We start from the raw sequence: 22433 nt of genomic DNA, 5'->3' as shown, positions 1-22433 counted from the left end.
AAGTACAACGCTGCAAGATAGATGGCGCAACAAGAAATAAATACTGAAAAGTATGACGCATGGTATGAAGCCATTAGGAAAGTTCTGGCGACCGGTTCAGTAGGTTTTATTAACAATTTTGACGCTTGACAGGATGTTCGCCGCCGTTATATATTTTTCGCCTGAAAGGGCTGTGCATCAAGCAGCACCTGAAATACTTTTTTGGTTTTGTTTTGTGTATAGATAACATTTGTTTTTTTTAGTTACGCTGGCGCGTAAATCCAATTATGAAGGTTGTAATAAACTTCGCACCGCGCAGATGTTCCTGACTCCACTGTTGTGCGTAATGCGGGTACTATAAATGAACGCACTCAAAGCAGGCCGGGTGTAACGCCAATAAGGTATTTTCTGCGCATGTGACCCCCCCCCCCCTCCTTTCCACGCGCCACCCTTTTAGGCACGGCTATAACACCCCTCATTGATGTCTCCGTTTTTTTTTTTCAATGTCATTACGAGGTAAAAGGCCCGTTCGACTGCCCACATTGCTCATAAAAACGTTTACGCTATTTCCGCGTTTAGCTTTCGATTTATACGTACCCTATCACTTCACTAATAGCTTTGCGTTAAGGTGAGCTTTGCCGATACATACACCTGTCCGAAACGGTCATCATCATCATCATCATCATCATCATCATCATCAGCCTGACTACACCCACTGCAGGGCAAAGGCCTCTTCTATGTCTCTCCAATTAACCCTGTCATTTGCCAGCTGCGCGCACCCTATGCCTGCAAACTTCCTAATCTCATACGCCCATCTAACCTTCTGCAACCCCCTGCTACGTTTGCCTTCCCTTGGAATCCACTCTGTTACCCTTAAGGACCAGCGGTTAACTTCCCTTAGCATTACACGCCTTTCCCAAGCCCATTTCTTCCTCTTGATTTCGACTAGGATGTCATTAACCCGCGTTTGTTCCCTCGCCCACTCTGCCCGCTTCCGGTCTCTTAACGTTACACCTATCATTTTTCATTCCGTGGCTCGCTGCGTTGCCCTTAACTTAAGCTGAGCTCTTTTCCGTTAGCCTCCGGATTTCTGCCCCGTAGGTGAGTACCGGCAAGATACAGATGTTGTACACTTTTCTCTTGAGGGATATTGGTATCCTGCTATTCATGATCTCAGAGAACCCGCCATATGCGCTCCACCCCATTCTTATCCTTCTAGTTATCTCCCTCTCATTATCCGGATCAGCTCTCACTACCTGCCCTAAGTAGACGTATTTCTTTACCACTTCCAGCACCTTGCTGACAATTATAAACTGCTGTTCCCTTGCGAGGTTATTAAACGTTATTACTTTGGTTTTCTGCATGTCAATTTTTAGACCCGCCGTTCTGCTCTCTCTGTCTAAATCATCGATCACGCTTTGTAGTTCATCTCCTAAGTGACTCAGCAAGGCAATGTCATCAGCGAATCGCAGAATATTTAGGTATTCTTTATCAACTCTTATCCCCAACTGTTCCCAAATCAGGCCTCGGAATACCTCCTGTAAACATGCGGTGAATAGCATTGGCGAGATCGTATCTCCTTGTCTGATGCCCTTCCTTATTGGAATTTTATTGCTGACTTTATGACTTAACTGTTTATCCGAAACGGTACAAGGTAAAATTAGAGCAGCCACGACAAAGGAAAAGGCTAAGCGACTGCTGTATGGGCGTTCATCAACAGACGCTCTGGACGAATTGCGCAAGCGATGAAATTACCGGCGTTTGCGCTTCGCAAGGAAGAGTACTTCTGTTACTCACCCATATCATCAGGGTGAAGCCAGCCGATGCGACGCCCACTTGAGCCAGGATAAGGATGCCCGCGGTTATATCAAGCTGAAAATTAATACCACCATGAATCGCTTTAAAAAGTACCGTTGCTTTAAAACAGGCGATAAAATATATCTCACATTGAAATCCTACGCATCATTATGCCGTTGAAAAATCGTTCAAGAATACACAAATATTCATCAAAGCTGCGTAGTCTAACAAAAGAAAAAGACTTTTTTTTTCTCATTTTTGGTGTGCTTGCCGCAAAAGTCTGTCACGCTTTCCATGTTCAGTTCCTGAAAGCATTCTCCCAAATGCACTGAACTGACAAGAGATCAAGATTTGTCCCAACCTAAACGCAGTAATTAAAAATGTACAAGCGATTTGTCCAGACAGTTCCAACAGCATATTGCGCCGATGGCCAAAGTGAGAGCGCACACTCTAAGCACTAATACGCCTGCATGGTAGTTAAAAGGGAGTAAGATAACCTCTACCGCATTCCCTTTTATACGGAGTACGCTACAGAGTACAACTTACTCTCTTATTACTAAACTGATTGAATGGAAGCAGTCATTAGGCAGCTGTATGGAGCCGCGCCCCTACAACGGTCACGGTCGTGGCCTCCAGGGAACTTTTGCTACAGGTGCCAAGACCGTTTTATTCTAGTGGCTTGTGGAATAAAACAGAGTGGAATAAAAAAAAAGACACTAGCCAAACAACAACTCAATAAAAGGTTCGTCTTAAAACAAGGGTAAAGTTCACAAATAGCCCTGGTTCTATATATATGCACAAAACTTAATTGAGTTCAGCACGTACTGCGACAGGTTATCTGCGCATCCACGGCGACTCCGTTAATTTGCAGCTTTGGGATGTTAAAACTCGACGTCAGAGGTGGTCAACCTCATGAGGTTTCGACCTCTTGAGGTCGACCTCAACCTCACGTCGTGAGGTGAGGTTGAGGTGAGGTCGACGAGGGCTCGAAATTTTGTGAGTGAGGTCAGCAAATCAGACCTCTACCTCACGCGTGAGTTTGAGGTTGAGTGTGGTCCTGATTCAGTGAGGTCGAAATTTTGAGGTCGAGACTTTTTTCAGTTGTCACGGCTTACTTCGACGAGTGCCGCTTCCGAAGCGGGGTCGGAGCGCACCGCCGCAGTGTTCATGCTATGACGCTTGGTGTTCGGTTTCCCCTGTTTAGACAACCGGATGCCACAGTGCGCTGTTAGCTTTTGGCGCTGCGCCGCAATGTCCGTTCAGTCCGAGCTTACAGGAAGACGCACCCCTCTGGTCTTCCCGGAAGGAGTACTCCTGTGACAGTAACGTCACAGCACGACACTCTCCCTCCCCTTTCCCTTGCTGGCGTAGCAGCCGCAGCTGCGTCCCGGTCGGCTCAAACTCCCTGGAGCGCGCAAAGCACGTAACTCACGTTGACTCGCGGTAGCTTTGTTTGATGCCGCAAACGAATAATTTCAGTCCAATAAGCACGCTATGAAGTCGTCGTAGCGCGGATGGCCCGAAGCATGACTGCTTCGTGTTCATGCTCGTTGCCGGCGCTGTCGTCACGGCTCTTGCCTTGCAGTAGAGTAAAGGGATCCTGCTGTACATTACACGATGACAGAAACTGGAGCAGCCGGCACAGGAGAGAGAATGTGATTCGGGTATTTCCTAACATGCTGACTCGATGAAAAGAAAACGAAGCCATAAAAACCTGTATAACACTGTCGAAGCTTTCGATCCGTGTCTTCTCCTTTCGAATCTCACCCTATAGTTCTGTATCTATTCCCGTTCCGTAATGCAAGCAGATGCAAATATAATTTCACTTTTATATCCTTCCAAACAACCTCTTTCGTCTCCTGCTCCTTGTTCCTTCTCGGAAATTCACATATGCCGAAATACCGCTGCACATGGCGAACGTTCCAGCATATAGCGGTGTAATAGCGGTTATATATGCAACACTGTAATGAATGTAAGGTGATGTCGTAGATGATTCCTTTCTTTTACTTTAATGAAAATGTGCGAATAGAACTTATTACATGCTGGCGTTGTGCTGCCGAGTCGATGTTTCAAACCTTCTAATATGGCGTTTAAAGGGGCACACTGTTGTTAACTTCTGTTTTAGTGTGCGATTTTTGTTTGTAAGTTTGTAATCATACTCTTTGTTTTGTTTTTTTTCCCTCGTATGGTATCAGTTAGGTTGGCGGCCTGCCTTGCAGAAGACCAGGCACTGCTCACACTGTTATCTTTCCTTTAACTGTTTTGCAGAGACCCATCGTTCACCTTAAATGGCTTCGCAGAATGCTCGCGCGGTGCTCGCGGGTAAAAAAATTGAGGATGCCGGCGTACCATTGATTAGGCAGTTTTGAAGGAAGACAAGTGATTGACTCAAACCAGCTTCTCTCAGACTGGTTGACGAAATGATACCCAGAATACTGTTCAGGTGCATAGTATTTGGGCGTTTTTTTTTTTTTGTACCAGGTTTGGGGGGGGGGGGGGGGAGAGAGATTTCGCTGCGGCGAAATTTGAACGGAGAGCCGTGGTGCTCTTGACAGAGAAAGTGGTTCACGCTGCCCACTCTAGACCAGTTGTTTTGGCCCGTGAGATTTCAATAGGCGGCACAGTGTTCGAAGACATAATTTAGCCCAAGTGCCGCGGGATCACCGAAACATCGGAGAATTCCCAGGATTTTGAAACCATTGCCATCGCCACCTGGAGGGAAGTGGCGTAAACAGGGGAAGGTCTTGACCTCTCAAGGACATCAACGTCATCATCATTAATTTTTACCTGCAATTATTCCTGTTGCCCCGCAGAATTATTGTCTTCGGTTGCTAGTAATGTACTATTTTTAATCAATATTTTGGAAACGTTTCATTTGATGGCGGTATATCGACTTCCCCGGGTTTATAAAGGTGCACTATTATCATCGTCATCAACATCGCCATCACCTCGAGCATCAAAAGCATGTGTTGTTGCATGACCGTTGCAGTATGTCACATATGAGAACTAGCATGTTTACCTGCTGGAAAATGCGAATGTCATTAATGTGCACCGAGCTGTGGGCACTCTTTCCAATGCGTCATGCGCGCATGTGTTGTAACGTGGGATCCATATGGACCTTGAAATGGGGGTGGGTGGGGACCTGATATGACGTCACATTACATCGCTATCACGTGACCTGGTATTACGTCACACTGTTATGACGTTGTCACTAATACTAATTAGTTTAACATTACCTAATTACATTATTAATTACATTACATTAATAAGCATTGGTTCGGCATGTTGATAAATTTATATTATTTAGCATTAATTAATGATGTGACGTCATTGTATTCGTCACGTGACTCGTTGGCTCGTGACGTGACATGGTGCCGTTTCTTGCAGGCACTTTTTTACGGATATGACGTTGAAACTGATATGAGCCCTCTAATGCTTTCGCATTAATAAAAGAGGCCGCTCACTTCTACGCAGACAAATAAAACGCGCCCCTGTTGGTGTACTACATCCGCGGCTTGTTTTCGAAGACAGCATTCAGAGGTCTGAAAAGAGCGTCTGCTGGTTGGGAAAATTTTCATCTGCGCTCAGTGCTCTCGTTATGCCGGAGAGAGCTAAAAAATCGAAATATACTGATATGCGTCTGCGTAGCCGTCACATTGGAAAGCACATCGGCGACCAGTTTCTTTATATACGCAATTCTCAAGTCTAAGAAGAGTATCGTGAATATTCCCCTCCCCCTCCCGCCCTCCTAATTTCTGGTAGATGGTGTAGAAGGTCTGTGTGTCAATTGCCGGTTCGTGCGTTAATGGGCGAGAGGCTTCCAATGCGAACAAGTATACGCGAAGCAGTTGCCGAATATTGACATTGATAAGCTTACAATTAGTTATAGAACCAAACTTCATTAAAAAAGTATCCTCCGACGTACTGATGGTAACTGCGTAAGGGAATCCCTGTCCGCAGGCCATAAACTCTCCGAGGGTTAATCCCAGATTATAAGCTTCCCTTTTTGCTTGCACGTCAATAGTGTCTGTACACACCTTATTAAATAGTTAAATACCGCTTAGTGCCGCTATTGTAATAACTAGTAATCACAATTGTACCATTATCATTTTGGCTTTCCTGTCTCACAGGAATCTCAGGATTGTTTTTAACTGAAAAACTTCTTAATCGCTTTTTGTTTTGTTTTGTTTTTGTTTTTGTTGTTTTTTTAGGTCGACCAGCCGACCTTAACCTCAGAAATTGAGGTTGAGGTGAGGTTGAGTGAGGTCAGCAAATTTTTTTTGAGGTTGAGGTGAGGTCGAGATTTGTTATGTCAAATTCCCATCTCTGCTCGACATACCGTATCAAACCATGCCATACCACACCCTATGTTTTCTGCCGTTCATTAGCTGCGCATTCTCTCAACGGCCACGCTAAATAAACGAGCCATCGCATATTCAGACCCCGTCGTGTAAAAAACACAATATATTTTATCCGCTACAACACACACAATGATCGAAGCGCACTTTGTAAATATGAAAGCCTTGTTGCTTTGTTACACTATTTGACCGTTGTCTGTAGAGCATTTTCAGGACTCGCTAAAACGGTTACGATGCAAAATAGTTAAGGTCGCATGAGTTTAACTGCATTACTTTGAAGCGGTAATATATGTGGCCTTGAAGAGCAGCTTGTGTTGCGTGTATACTGCATGTTCAGCGTTCGGATTGAAAAGTTCCCACACCTCTTGCTTGAGTACCGCTAGGAATGCGTGGGTTGTATGGCGTAACACTTTTGTTAACCGGTCTGCAGCATAGCTAATTCCTTTCGGATAAGAGCCATTGACGGGGAACGAACATCACCTGCCTTGTCTGACCCCATTAGGGAAGGCATCAATGACCTCACGTTTTTCCTAATCTTGGCCTGTGCCAAGATTAGACAAGGTTAGGTCTGTGCCAAGAGAACGCACCTATCCTTACAGGCTTCCAGGAGCCTAACGAACCGTTACTCAGAGCACAAGTGTCATCCTTCTTTTTAAAAGACCTTAATTTTGGCACGGGCCCATATTAGAAAAACTTGAGATCATTCAAGCCGTTCGAATGGTATCAGGCATGGAAGGTGATTATGATATTTCCCATTAATTTCCCGGAAGAAAATGGATATACTGCGGAGCGATAAAAATTATATTATTTCACCAATGCGGGTGGGTCGTACGCGGAATTCTATCAGAGCTTCCTTCATTCCTGTCCGTTTTTCTCAATTTGTGCATTACTTTACTTCTTCAGCTGACTGAGTACACTTGCGTGTTTTCTTCGTTTATCTTTGTTCTGTTGTCAAGTGGATGTCACGTACAATCTTTGTCAAAAATATACAGCCAAAAGGGTTTGCTTCCAAGCCGTGCATCGGGACTCTTTAGCACATTTGACAGTCCTAAGCTTGGGGGGATTCAAGATTTAAGTTCCTCCCGCCTTCGTGAGATTAGGGTCCCTGAGTATGCAAGAGGGGACTAGCTGCAGTGCTCAGAAGCAGACTCGTTGGGCTGTATACTTTTGACGAAGACTGTACATAGCAAAATATTGCCAGCTAACTGTAATGTTATTAATAAACTTTTTTTTCTTTGTACACGCACGTGCAAACCCTGGTTTCCTTGGGCATCACGAAGTGTCGCGGTCGCGTTCATGCTGGCTCATTATAATTGGTAACCACTTTATGTTCTAATTGCGCGCCCTTCCGAAAGCGTCACCTTCCAGGTTACCAAGTGAGGCCGGTCTTTAACAAAAAGAGGTGAAGGAGCGGACTGATTACACAGGAACTGAACAAAATTAATGAAAAGCTCGTTTTTCAGGTTGTACTACTTGATGCAAGCAGCGGATAAATGGAGACATGTATCCATGGGCTTCAGTGACACAGGTGGGCAGAGAATTCTTCCCTTCCCTGCCTAGCCTTGGCTGCAGTGACACAGAAAGTTGCCCGCTGTATGCAAATAATTCCCCCCATCCATTCATTTCAATCCAGCGCCGAACAGTGAAGCTGGCCAGATGTACTTACACTGACTAGATCAGTTTTCAACTCTGTCACTGCAAACCTCTCATTGCGGCTCACTAGTTTAAGTTGTCAGTGACCAGCTTAAGTGCTCCAGTTGGAAGGCTAATGACATAATTTCAGTCATTTAGTAAACCAATGGTAAGCTTTGGCCTTATAATGTTGTACTTCCCGGTTAAACAGCTTCTCTATTTCTCATCGTCTGGGCTTGTCGGAAGGCTAAGCTGAAACCCCCCGAATATAACAGGCATGCAAAGCAGCCACCCCACTTTTACGCGTACGTCATTTGCAAAAGTTTCCTGTATCAAACCGTTCATCCGAACGGCGCTGTGGACTGTGAACTATATGTAGCACAAGGTGAACTGTCTCTTCCTCATTAAACTGGCTAAGGTCATACCATGTCGGTCGCCATTTTTTGCTTTCACATTAACCGTGGAGGAGTAAAGGGAAGGTGTTCGAATCGCCACTCACCGCCAGGTGCGCTCTCCTCGCCAGCAGAGCGTCGACGCATCCCAGGACGGCGGCCAGGGCGCACGCCGAGCCCAGCACCACGGTGGCGACGGCCAGTGCGGCCAGGTGGCGCTGGTGTCCGTGCAGCCCCCAGCGCTGGCTCTCCACGCTAAGCACGTTCAGCCGCGTCAGGGAGGCGTACCCGAGCACGGCAACCACCAGGCCACTGCCCTGCGCTCACGCAGACACGCACGCTCTCTTTAATAGCCCGTCATAAGAAGCCACCGATAACGTTTCACACTCATTTCTCTGCTCGTTCTTACTGGTTTCGCTTTTTATTTTATTTACTGGTTATAAGCGTTACTCTTTTAATTTACCCCCAAGATCTCTAATCTCGAAACAGCGCTGCATATTTGATTCATTTATTAACGCGATACTTGCGGGGACAGGGTGGCACAGGAGAGGGTTAATTGGAGAGACATGGCAGTGGCCTTTCCTTTGCAGTGATGATGGTGGCATGCACCGCCATTCGTGCATTATCATACTTGTTCGTGTGCGGGGAGGGAGGTACAAACAAAAATCAACAATACAAATTGCCTAACATGCGTGAAGAAAACCATTACCCCAACATGAACGACCAAGCAGGGAAAAACGAAAAAGCAAGAAACCCATGGTGCAATATAGATCGCTTTACAGAATAAAAGTGATATTTGGGTCACGAATGTAAAACTTTACGGAACGGTATGGATGGTGCGGTACGTAATGGTATGGTACGGTACGGTACGGTACGGTACGGTATGGAACGGCATGGCACGGCATGGTAATGGATGTGATATGTTTGGCGTCCTAAAGTGCGCCACATGGGTTATCAGTGAAGCCACATAGTTGAGGACCCCGGATTGTTTTATACAGCCTGGTGTTCTCTGCATGCGTTGACATCGGACAGCACACGGAAGTTTTTTTTTCATTTCGCCTAGTTCGAAATGCGGCCACCGCCGCCGGGAATCGATCCTGCGACTTTTGAGATCAGCAGCTAAACACCAAAACCCCTGAGCCATCGCGGCGGGTCAACATAACACACAATATGAAGAAAAGCACAACATGTAAACGCAGTAAACAACATGTTACATAATAGAGATTGAAAAACATGGTTATAAAACCAAATAAAACAATTTTTTTCTTTGCATTTCCACAAAGTCCTCAGTCATCCAGCTCCGGTCTCTCACTAACACGAAGAATGATACTCGCGAACCTTTGAACAGACGTTTAAGCTCGAGGTAGTGTCATACCTCGTGTGAGGCCATTTTGGGACGAATAAATTATGATCAATAAAAAGAATCGTTCCGGGCAGCAAAAACTTCACGGCCGCACTTTCCCGAGTGGCCGAGCGCTAAAGTTATGCTGAGCTGAGCTGCAGGCACACATGAGTGGAAGTCCCGAGTTGTTAAGTAGAATGAACTTTTAAAGCCAACGTTCCAGAAGTATAGTGTCCATTTTGCACAAGTTCCCGGCCACCCTTGTTTAGTCAGCCGAGGGCTCCTTTTTGATGCGATAAGTGTGCTTCTATGATTACGCTTCGTCCCATATCGAAGTGAACGTCGTTACTGGGTGCTCTTCCCACAGCCCATCGCTTGCCATGTCTTTTAGAACTTTTACGTTTCCTTTCAACAGAAACAAGTTTCTTGTCGCGTTCATGCTGGGAACTAGCCACGTGCCCCTGCGCGATCATTGCACTATCAAACGATCCTTCCCCTCCCCCTTTCTACCCCACCCCGTGAGAGCAGAATGGACGCAGAAGATTCAAGACAGCTTGCGCTGTCGCGGCAAATAAGCAATGCAGTGACGCAATCCGCTTGATGTTCGATTGATCCATAAGCTTTTGATGGTCTAATTTTCTTAACTGTGAAATCGATCCCCGTTTTGCTGCATTAAAGCATGTCTAGTGCGCTTCACGTTTACGATCGCGATGCACCATGACGTGCGTCTCGCTGTTCGCCGATGTTCTAGCTAGGCGGTCGTATACTTCGACCGTCTGCAACACTAAACACACGCACGAGCCACCACTCGATTCCTTGCTGTCACCGAAGTAAGCATGACTGGAAAATATAAGTGCGAATATGCAACCTGCCACGCTATCTGTTTTGCTATTCCGCTGGTGATCGTTGGAATTGTTGCTGGGTTTAAATGCTTCTTTCTTCAAAGCGTTCTTGGATGTCGGCCAGCTCTCTTCCGCTACTCGTTCCCGTGTCACTGCCATGGCATCAAAGTTCATCATAAAAAATGTGCATGCAGTTCCTCGCTAGCACTTCGATACCGCTGCAGTTTGGGCTACAGCCCAGGTCAAGCTTCAACGACCCGAAAAACCAGAACCTTCATCCTTGGAAGAATATCGCCAGAGTGGCGTAGTGCACTCACCAGTGATATGATGTAGGCCGAAAGCTTGAGGAATCGCCTCCTCTTCAGTACGCACCCGGCGAACGCTCTTGAGACAGTCGGCATGGCTGTCGGCGGCTGCGTGAGGGCGAAAAGGTCACGCCTCCGTCACGACGTCTCTTTTGCTTTTTTGTTTCTGTGGGTGGAACCGTGCGTTAGGCTTATCCGATGATACGGACGCACCACTGACAGCGCACAGGTCCCAAATGGCCGCTAGGGCGATCGTGGGCTTTAACCCGCCGCCCAGCGGCACGTTTTCGACGGGAGCTAAGAAAACGAACAAACCCGGCCTAAAAGATAGAATTTTTTCCTTGATTAAAACTGCTAGTGCACAACTTTTTCGGTTGATTTTCAGCTCTTCTTCCAAAACGTTGAAGACGTGCTTGATTAGGAGGCACCGTAAGCCTCTGACGGTCGCCTTCTGGATGTGCAAAATAACTACCCGAACGGAGTAAAAAGCGGCTGGTCTCGAGTTTTTGGTGACGAGTGTATACGTTTGATCATAGATAAATTTAACTCAATAACAAAACAAACCATAGCAAGCGAAAAGGCAGTTTATAATTACCGTAGCTTATTTTCTGCTGCGAAAGCAGCGCCAGTATGACAGTGTGTAAATGTTGCCGTCTGTCTGTAGCTTCGGAGAGTGACGTCTCCACCCTACAGTCACCTTCCCGCCACACCCCTGTAATTAGGGGACTGCCCATCCACCACCGACACCCTCGATCCACCTATCACCCCACCCTCACCCTTCAGAACCGACATCCACATACGCCCAGCCTCACCCTCGAGAGAAATTCTGTCACGTGTGTGAAGCCTCCACTTAGAGTGAAATCATTCACTATAGACTAGAATCATCACAGGAGTCATCGAGGGTAAATCAAACTTCTTTCGCTGAACTGCCGAATCAGATCGACCCGTAATGTTTTTGTTGTTGTTTTTTTGCGTAAGCTGAACGCTGGGAAATTTTCGGAAGCCTAAACAAAAGGAACAGCACATGTCTACCTCCTGTAAGAGATCACGATGATACAAATGTATCAACCATAGCAAGAGATATTCAGCGTGTCATGGTAATATAAATTTCCTGAAGATGTTACGCTGTGTTAGCTTCCATTGCATGCGTCATGTCTTCATAGGAACGGTCAAGAAGACGGCACTATAGTAAGATACTATTTTAAAAGGCAGCAGTTGGTAACAGTGGGCCAAGGTCTGCGGAATCATGTATTACACCGCTGGCCAATCAAAATAGAAAACTAAATTGACTTTTAATGTTTGACTATATTAAACAAGCCAGACATCAAAATTTTAGGACTTATCATTTTTTTCTTGTCATTAGCTTCCTGTTCAGGCAACAAGAACAGTTTAAACAACGGGCTACTTTTTTGTATTGGAATAATCCTGTGCGGCGGTCCTGAATGTGGGCGGTGCTTCACTCCAGACTTATGTTGTATAGTCAGATATATCAAGCGCTCTGTAATGCAGCGCAGCCTTCATCATCATCAGCCTAACTACGCCCACTATCAGCCTAACTATACGCCCACTAGAGGACAAAGGCCTCTCCCATGTCTCTCTAATTAACCCTGCTTTTTGCCTGGTGCGAACAACTTAGCCCGCTTTATCTCATCCGCCCACCTAACTTTCTGCCGCCCCCTGCTACGCTTGTCTTCTCTTGGAATCCACTATGTTACCCTTAAGGACAAGCGGCTATCTTGCCTTGGCATATCATGCCCTGTCCAAGCCCATTTCTTCGCCTTGATTTCGACTAGGGTGTCATTAACTCGCGTTTGTTCCCTGACCTACTCTGCGCTAGTCCTGTCTCTTATGGTTACACCTGTCATTTTCCTTTTCATTGGTCGCTGCGCTGTCCTCAATTTCTTTTCAAGACTTTTCGTTACTCTTCAAGGTTCCACCCCAAAGCTGGCTGATGGCAGAGCCAACTAAGAAACTTTCCTCCTGAGGAGTACTGAAAAACTTATTCGTAAGTTATTCGTAAGACCTTACGGTGCCTGCCAAATGCATTCCACCTCATTCTTATTCTCCTAGTTATTTCACTCTCGCTATCCAACGGCGTAGCCTTAACGGGATGTTGGTGAGGTAGCAGAATACGCCTGTCTAACTGTTACGAGCATGTTGTGGCGGGCAGGATCAGCGCCTGAACGCCGGCGGACGTCGCCAGTAAACTATTCCGTGTCTTTCCTAGTAATAAAGCGTCTCGTCAAAAAAAGTACCTTATTGACCCTTCGTCATGGGGAATTCACTTTTGGCTGCTTGCGCACAGGGCTGATAATCTTTGCTGCTTCGTTAAAAAACAAGCTTCGAATGATTTCGAGCAATTTTCAGAAGCCAACGTGACTTTTTTTCTTTTTATTCGACAACGACGGTCGTGTGGGCGTAGGCTCTTTGTTGGCTTCGTCTCAACGGGACGTCTTCTTATCGCTGCCCTTGCAGAGGCAGGGGCGCTCAAACGGTTTGAAGCTTGTACTAAAAAACATAAAAAAGACAGCAATGAACCGTTGGGCATACAGTGCAGAGCACGCGGTGCAGAGTTATCCGTTTGGCGACAAGTGCACTGGGAAAGATGGGAGAAAAGAAAGCTGAGCGATGCGAGCCTTGACGGCGCGCCTTGATGGCAGGTGGTCAAGCACTGGCAGCACCAGCGGACCACGATAACCCTTAGATGAAGACAGTATTGTGCTCGGCTGCCGCGGTTACTGCAGGCGTGTGGCACTTCGGAGTTGACCAACACGCGGGCCGCTCTACTGCCGTACTACACTTTCGTCTGCGAGTCCTGCTCGAATCAACTGCTGCCCACGCTCACGAGTTGGAAGTGGTTTTCTCTTGTTGAAATACATGCGATATTTACGGCACCGAAGTGCCAGTCAGGCGAGTTCTAAATAAAAATATGCCACATTTCTTGAAATTACACGTTCTTAGGTATAGAAAATTACATAAATTCTGAGGTACGTTAAAAGTGGACTTTGTGAGACCGTTTTTTTGGAGAGTGTTTTTGTCAGTAATTGTGTACCGTCACCGAACAGTGGAATCGTGTTAACTAGCAGTCTGGTAAGCAAATTGTAATGGCTAATTCTTTCAATGTGTTGCTAGCCGTCTGGTTGTAATTAAAGGAACAATGAGGACAACTTCATCAAACTCCGGTGATGGCGACACCTGTACTTCGTTTTTCAGTATTTTATAGCCTATAAAAGCTTTGTTTTCGTAGAGGGTAGTCTTTTCGCCGTTAGAATGCTGCAGCCTATTGATACAGACCAACTTCAATCTCCCCACAATGTGCTTTAAAGGTTTGTAGTCGCCATTTAGTAATCGCCACATCAGTTTTCTTTAAATCTTCAGAACGAGATTTTATTCGGCCCTACGGCACATCGACTTCTGGCCTCCTCGAAGCGTCAAACCGAAATCGGGCGGCCATGGAGAGCACGTTGCCAATTTTTCCAAACCCATCAGCATGCATGATATGGCGGCGTTCAAGTCACGTGACCCTGTCTATTCGAGTTGGGGTGGCGAGGCAGTTCCCGGTGTGTTCTGCGGCGAGGCTGCGCAGTCAGAAAGGTGATAATTAGAAATAAATTTGTAAAACACAGGGTTTATAATGTCCCAGAGCAAAACAAGGGCTATGAGGGACGCCTTATTGTGGAGGCCTCCGAATTATCTGAGGCCACCTGGGGTTCATTAACGCACGCTGACACCGCAGAGCAGACAAGAGTTTTTGTATTTCGTCGAACTACGCTGGATCGAACCCGATACATATCGAGGGAAAATATAGTTATCTTCGAATATTGTACAATGAACCATAGATGCATTCATTCACAACATCATTTTCACTTTCACGTGATGGAATATTAAACTGTTGAAAAATGCGCCAGCAGGCGCTAAAGACACGGTTAGAATCAGTAAAATCTCAACTTGGCACAAGGCCCATTTTTTCTAGAGCGAAAATAATCATAAAGGGCAATGACGAATTCCAAAAACAATATAGTATATTTCAGGCTGGAGCACCATAATCATGTTTAAAATATTAATAAATCCTAACCGGTACTTCGGCTTTGAAAGTTTCCCGAGCCAATGAAAACCCTGTTTTGCCTAGAACTCCGATACCAGGTGTTCTTTTACCTGAGTTCTGCCAGTTTTGTTGTGCGTTTTGTGAAGCCATCTGCAGTTCACCACTAATCACGTGAATCACCAATCCTGTTCAGCACAACTTCTCTTTAATATATGCAGCCACTTTTCAATGTCAAGCGGTAATTTATTTAGCTCCTGCTGCACTTGTCAAGAATGGCCACATGATTAACAAACGTACCTTGAGAGCGCAACGGACTCTTTTTAGTGTGCCACGTGCACCTTCTAGCTGTGTCGCTTCACTACAACTACAGCTATTTATTTCCCGCAGTGCCGAGCCTTTCTGTCATGCCGGCTATTGCTTTTCAACGCCGAATATAATTGACTGTAGAATAGGATGATAGAACTTAAAAAAAAAACTTCAGTTGGTAACCATGGGCCATGGTTCGAGGCGTCCTTATTTTGCTTATTTTCAGTACACCCTGAAGCGACGAAGCATTATTATACGTAGCAGGGGAGTGGGTACAACATTAAAACGAGGAGCAATAAAATAAAATCACATGAAAGAAAGAACAAAAGTAAGTGGGAGAGAGGGAAGAGAAAGGAGCAAAGTATCAAGATAAATAAAACAGAAAATATACAGGAGTAGGAGCAATAGTACATTCGGTCTACAATTAATTGTTTGCAAGAAGAGTAAAATCCCAAATCATTGATTAGCCGCAAAGATACATCTCGGTGAACACTCGCAACTTCAACCGGCAACTTGTTCTAGTCAGAAATAGTTCGTGGAAAAAGCGAGTACTTTTTATAGTTCGTTTTGCAGGTAAATTCCCGTATTTTAAAACTGTGGTCCCTCCTATTAGAAATATAGTGGGGAGCTTTGAAGTACTTTCTCTTATCAATGCCTGTATTACTCCGCTGACCAATCCCAACAGCAAACGAAATCAGCTTTTTAATGCTAGACTATATCAAACTAAACGAGCCAGATGCGTCAAAATTATTTGAGCTTATAATTTCGTGCCAAAATACAGACGCACTCGAGAATCTTTCAGGCAAATCAACCCTTCCATGTGAACGCTAAAGTCCCCTTAAGAGTGCAATGCGATAGCATTAGATTTCACATTTGTCGAAGCTTCCGTTGCAACTTCTGTGCGTGTTTGCGTCAGTTCCTTTGCCATTGTTGGTCCATCAACCTCCATATTCGGACTGCTAGCTGCAGGAGCAAGTACGATGCTTTGAAGGTGCCGACATAATCAATCTGGCAACCGTTATAGGTGGGAGTCCCGCCGCGTCCACCCCTATGGGTTAGTGGGTCGCCGGTCAACAATGTGATGGTCAGGCAATGCATATGATCATACATACCTTCGAAAGTGCAGAGGTTGATAGATCCGCAGCAGTTCAGTTCTTAGAGCAGTGCCACGACATAAGGAGGTCCCGGGTTCGGACCCTGCAAGAATCCATGTGGCACGCGGTTGTCTTTTCTTCAAGTTTAAATTATCGCCTCTCCGAGGTGATTACGTCTATTATAGCCGCTCTAAACAACAGCGCCATAAAATAAAAAAAGCATAATTCCTATATGCTCTAGATGCTTTCAGTATGACTGCCGGCTTCTGTTGTTTTTGATTCGGAATTTCCGAACCGCTTCACATCTCAGTGAGGACAGACCCGATGCAAACAGCAGACTGACTGACAACCACTTGACGGGAGTCGACGCGAACAGTGTCATAGGTCCGGTGTCAGAAGACGGCATGTGACGCTCACGTATATCCTTCGTTGACATGCGATGTTCGCACGTTGCTAGTACTGTCATCAGACGCCCTCGATGTCATCGTCATCGTCATGTCAGACGTCATCGATGCACGTGAGGCACGAACAAAGGAGTGAGCGTAAAGTTCGATTACAGCGCAATGCTTCACGCTCGCATATCAGCGCGATAGTGTTAAGGGTCCCGTTCAGTGGAAGACCCCGCGTCGTGGCGTGAGCGAAAAAACCCAAGAGAAGCAGCCTACGTCGGCCACCTATAGGTCACGGGACCCTTTGACGCCATGGCAACTGTCTACCAGATTATGAGCAAACTTCCCACCGTGGCGGGTGGCAGTTAATGATTGATCGCTCGGGAAGAGCGACCTCGGTCACTCAAGCCGCACCGGTGGCAGCACCTGGCATCGCAGGACAGTGGCGCATCGCTTAGCCGCTGCACCACTGCGCCAGGACTGGTATGAGAACTCACAGGGATCTATGAATGTAGAGAATGACCTCCTGCATAAATGGGGATTAGCTCATTACGCTGTCGCGTCATACCCTTAAGGTGGATCTGAATTATTCCCTCTAATTTTTTTCTTTAACATGTGCCGTCTCTGCCAGCAGTAACCAAGCAACGGGGTTTGTTTGTTAGCAATGCAGCGGAGCACTCTGGCACCCTTTCAGCTGAAAATTATGCGTAAGGAGAATCCCTGTCCTCATCTTTCAGGATCTTTTGATTTATATGGATGTCGTAATGGCTCCATTCTAGTACACACGGCTGGGAACCAAACCCTGCCGCCTGCTTACTTTTAGCAAAGACGGTGCCAACAAGCCGAGCAATTAACTGTCCTGTCATAAGCTTCGTGAAACAACTATGCGCGCAAAGCCGCGAGTCACAGAGCTCTTCTTCGCACCGCCTGACCGAGAGTGGCCCTTGTATATAGATTTATAAAGGGACCTTACAAAGTACTAAAGTCGAGAGGTCTTGACACGCGCGTTGCCCCGTGACACGGGATTGTAGGCGTCCGCCCGGTTACGGTTTGGCTCCTCCCCCCTCCTCTGCATGGGCAGGTAAAAATTCCTTCTGCTGCAACGCAGACGAGTATCGCATTTTCCGAAACAAAAAAACTGGTACGTTTGGTTAAGTTTAAATATATAGGCATTATATTTTACAAACTCACTGACTAGCACACGTAAATGGTGTACGCACGTTCGGGCGCAGTGTTTTATTTCAAGCTCATTAGTTATTTCTATACTGGTATTTTGAGTATCATGTATTTCACATTATGTAATTATCATTTGGCATATTGCATTGAATATTGGGATTCACTTATGAAGCATACCTCAGCGTCACCAGCATTTATTATCTTTAAAGGTCCCGTTAGTGACATTACAAAAGAGGGGGGGGGGGGGGGGGGGAGGTCAGCGATTATGCATAGGATGAAAGAGTTAGGCTCTTTTTTTTATTTACATGAACAGTGAAGGTGAGGTTGGCGCCGCATAGCGGCTCCGGCTGCTCATTTTCATCATTTTATAGCAACCACTTGATCCTACGATATACAGTTCAACACAACATAACACAAACAGTACATATAAAACAAAGTACAAGCGCCAGGAGAAGTAACATTAATGAGCAAGCAAAAACGCTGTGAATGTTAAGAGAACAGTACACAATACAATATACATAAGAGATATGAATAAACAAAGAGAGAAGAACAAAAATAAGCTTATTTGCAGTACACACAACCAAAGTAAATAACAACGCTATTGAAGCATTCACTCACAAAAAAGAACAGTAAAAACCATAATAATAACTTCGTTAGCAGCAAGCACAGCAAAAGCAAATAGCAAAGACATTGAAGCGCTCACGCACAGAGAGGTAAGAGCTCTAGCACTGATTCCAATTCTACTAAACTAGTATTTCCCAAGGATGCCGCTGTCCTCAAGGAATGATATCAACGCCACAAGTGATCGCTTTTTCAGTTCACATGCCGGCCAAGGGGCTCTTTCATTGTATGTGTATAATTGTACGATGAGAAAAATGACCGATTTTTGTTTTATTGATTCCACAAGGCCTTTATATAGAAAATCTACAAATAATGTCACTTGAGCTCATGTATGACAAAAAAACGCTGCGGTGTGTAAACAACCACTACGATGTTTGTATCCCACTATCCAAGAAGAGTCACTCTTGAAAAGTTTCATCTGCCGGCAAATAATAACATCTATGGCCAACGATTATTACAGTTTGTTAGTAACAATATTTGGAATAAAAAAATACCATTTTTTCTGAACAGCCCCGACTGCCTTTCTCAAAGGGACCATGAAATGACATTTAGTGGTGCTAAAATAGCGCACGAGTGATCCGTATTCCAACCCTCGTCGTCACACCGCAAAAAAATTTTAAGTTAGCTTCATTAACACCGCAGATTCCAGGGATTAAAAATGATGCTCCTCCTTTCCCACTCAACTCATACACGAAGACGCGAAAGTGTTAAAAATGAAGCAAACAGGGCAGGCACACTTCATTGGGCACACCCAATGAGAAGGTCCGCCCAGATGGCCTCTCTCCTTTACATCATCGGTGTAGGGGCCGCTAAGAACGCACGATGAGGTGTCGCCCTAATCGATTGCAAACAGGAAATTTTAATAATTCTTTGCAGACTACAATGTCCCCCAAGAATTTTTAAATTTGACTTGAATACTCACTAAGACCGCCTGTACAGGTATGTTGCATCAGAATATTGCCACCAATTTTTGTTTAATTTTTGCATAAAGCGTTTTCGTACATGTGCATGTTCGCTGTCGTAATGGCATTTCGATGCATTTCCACTAATTCTACTATGGGCTCAAAAGCGTATATCTAGGCGCGCGCTTTCCCGCACATCTATTTTTCGAGCTTTACGGATCTGTATAATTTATATTCATGGCAAATGTTCTTCCTCCATTTCTGCTGTTTGAGTCACCTGTGAATTTATGTGTACTTAGGTCTCTCCTTTTTCGGGTTTTATTTGTTTCGAAATTCGGGGGCAAAAATCGGGCACTATTTTTCACTTAAGTTTTTTTTTAAGCTTGAAAGGTGTACTTGCCTGATTCGATCAGAATTTAAAATCCGCGTCGTCTGCAGCGTCGGCGACCAAGAAACAGCAGCTTTAGCATCAGTGATAATAGTGGCGCCATCTGGTTCCTATCTGAGGAACGGTAGTTTTGCCAATTGAAGCTGGGAGGGGGAGAATGAGCGGCTCATTTTCAGATGCTTCCTCTTAAAGTTAAAGCAGTCGAGAAAGCATCTTCAAACGAGCCGTTCATACCCCCTCCCCCCCACCCTATACATAAAAGTTGAGAGTCATAGCGCGATCTACGGTCCACTACCGTAATTGTAAGCCTCCGCGGTGGCTCAGCGGTTATTGTGCTCGGCTGCTGACCCGAATGACGCGGGTTCGAACCCGGCCACGACGGCGGTCGCATCTCGATGAATGCGAAACGCCAAAGGCTCGTGTACTGTGTGATGTCATTGCGCACCAAAGAACCACAGGTGATCGAAACTGTCTGGATACCTCCACTGCTGAGTGCCTCATAGCCTGAGTCGTGAAAGGACGTTAACACCGATAAACCATAAACAAACTACCGCGATTCTCTCATACGGGGCACCACTGCTCATGAGCAGATCTCCCCGCGGGCGCCAGGTGGCGCCAGGTGCCGGCCAGCTGCTCGCACGCCTCCCGCGTAGGAACCAATCAGCGTATGTGCACTGGCAGTGCGCGGAAGCGGTTTGCGGATCTTTTAACTCTCTAGTAGCCGCATTTTCTATGTTGCCTCTAAAGAGCGGTCATGCCCTCTGAAGACATGTCGAACACGCGCGAACTAACGTAAACTGGCGCAAACTTACTGCTCCAGCACAGGACTTGTCTATCCCGGACACTATTTTGGAGCCAACTGAATCGCTTAGTCGTCTACAAAAAGCTGAAGTTATCCAAAATATCAAAATATTTTTTAGTCGACAAGACTTATTTACCTGGTGCACACACAACACATTACCGGGAATTCGGAACAAGCACTTCAAGTTCGCAAAAGGCGCCGGTGTGCTGCGCGATGTCAGTGCAGGTTAAAGATCCCGAGGTGGCCGAAATTAATCCGGATTAATCCACTACCGTAATTGTAAGCCTCCGCGGTAGCTCAGCGTGGAGACCTCCACCACGGCACCTCTTTCTTCCTTTGTTCTTTCACTCCCTACTATACCGCTTCCCTTACAGCGCGGTTCGCGTGTCCACCGAGATATGTGAGACCGTTATACTGCGCAATGTAATTCCTTTCCTCAAAAGCAAATTTTCATTTTCATTTTTTCAGGTTCGCTTGGCTGCCACCACGTGACGCATGGCTTTAGAAATAGCGAGTTAAATTCAACCTTATCGTAAAAAGAGACTGAGTGGCTGCAGAAAAGAACGTGATAGGAAGCTAGGCTTAGTGACACTAACTGGGCACTGTCCCAAATTCCTGGTAATGATTTCTATTAGAGGTTTCACGTAGAATGCGTGTGCTGTAACCAAACAAGAACAGCTAGATTTTACTTTTGAGTTTGTTTTTTTGTTCGAGCACGGAACCCGGCTTTTAATTAACAGACCATCGCAGTTAGATTTGACTAATCCTACTGCGCAACGCATAAATCAATTGCCACAAAAATACGTCAGATGAATTTGTTGATCGTCAACGTGGGGAATTGAAGCGGTTCCTATGCATGGGAGAACGTTTACCAGTAGAAAGAGGTGAGTACAAGGTTTTTATTTTTATTATTTTTTGCAAATTGTAAACTGTGGGTTTCAATTTGCTGATCGTTACACACGGGCTATGAGAGACACCGAAGAGGGCTCCGGATTAATTTAGACAACCTGGATTTCTGTAACGTCCGCTGACATTTCATTGGGCGTTTTTGTAATTCGTTTCTAGGTTTGAATTCCTTGTCGTTTCGTGTGCTTGCAACCTCAGAGCAAATGATTTATTGGCGCATTCCCTATAGCTGCTGGACCAGTGGCTACTAGAATCAATAGCTGCTCTGGCAGCACGAACATTTCCAGGGTGAACGATAATATTCTTCGTTTTTTAACACTTCTAAAAAGTTGCCAATAATAATAATAATAATAATAATAATAATAATAATAATAATCGGTTTTTGGGGAAAGGAAATGGCGCAGTATCTGTCTCATATATCGTTGGACACCTGAACCGCGCCGTAAGAGAAGGGATAAAGGAGGGAGTGAAAGAAGAAAGGAAGAAAGAGGGGCCGTAGTGGAGGGCTCCGGAATAATTTCGACCACCTGGGGAACTTTAACGTGCACTGATATATAATAAATGTTCCAATAAATACAATAAGTGTTGCCAATAAATGTTCAAGTTACAGTTTCTGAATGCTAAGCGCCCCCCAGAACTAAGAAAAAACATGCAACCTATGCTAAAATGTGTCCCTCTGCACGACCACGCAGATCTGCATATAGTGAGAACACGCAATTTCAAACTTGGCAAGCAACAACGAAGCACAATCAGTTAGGGCGGGGCGGGGGGGGGGGGGGGGGGGGGAGTTTTGTGCTTTCATTAGAATATTTTGTAGCTTTATTTCTCAATTATTATTTTTTAGGTTTTATTTAATTCACGTTTAGGTTTTATATAATTTTAGTAATTTATATAACATTTTAATCATGATTGATTGCAAGCTTAGAAAATTTTACAAGTTTGCATTCTCGCTTATTTCGCACTCTTATACATTTCACAGGCGGTTGTTCCGCAACCATGAGCAGATCGCGAAAGTGACGAGAAGGATTGTAAAGCTGTGAAAAATCATATGTTATTGCATTCGCTCCCGCAGTGAAGTAAATGTGAACTGATACATTCATACCAGTAGAAAACAAAATAAAGTAGGCACTAAGTGAAAAATTATTTTCACAGGTTGA

General features: G+C 45.3%; 1 protein-coding gene across 1 annotated transcript in view; it reads right to left on the bottom strand.

The window, feature by feature from the left end:
- LOC144130301 (uncharacterized) overlaps positions 1 to 10803 on the bottom strand; it is a 30324-nt gene extending 19521 nt beyond the window's left edge. Inside the window, exons 1-3 of the mRNA XM_077664248.1 lie at positions 10660 to 10803; positions 8266 to 8475; positions 1777 to 1851 (exon numbers count right to left, since the gene is read on the bottom strand). Coding sequence (XP_077520374.1) covers positions 1777 to 1851; positions 8266 to 8475; positions 10660 to 10743 — 369 coding nt within the window. The 5' untranslated portion in view covers positions 10744 to 10803. The remainder of the gene's footprint in view (positions 1 to 1776; positions 1852 to 8265; positions 8476 to 10659) is intronic.
- Between the last annotated feature and the right edge of the window lie 11630 nt (positions 10804 to 22433).

The sequence above is a fragment of the Amblyomma americanum genome, chromosome 4 (genome assembly GCF_052857255.1).
Source record: "Amblyomma americanum isolate KBUSLIRL-KWMA chromosome 4, ASM5285725v1, whole genome shotgun sequence".
Classification (NCBI taxonomy): Eukaryota; Metazoa; Arthropoda; class Arachnida; order Ixodida; family Ixodidae; genus Amblyomma; species Amblyomma americanum.
Note: the sequence above shows the minus strand (reverse complement) of the source record. Positions and strands in the feature narration are given on the sequence as shown.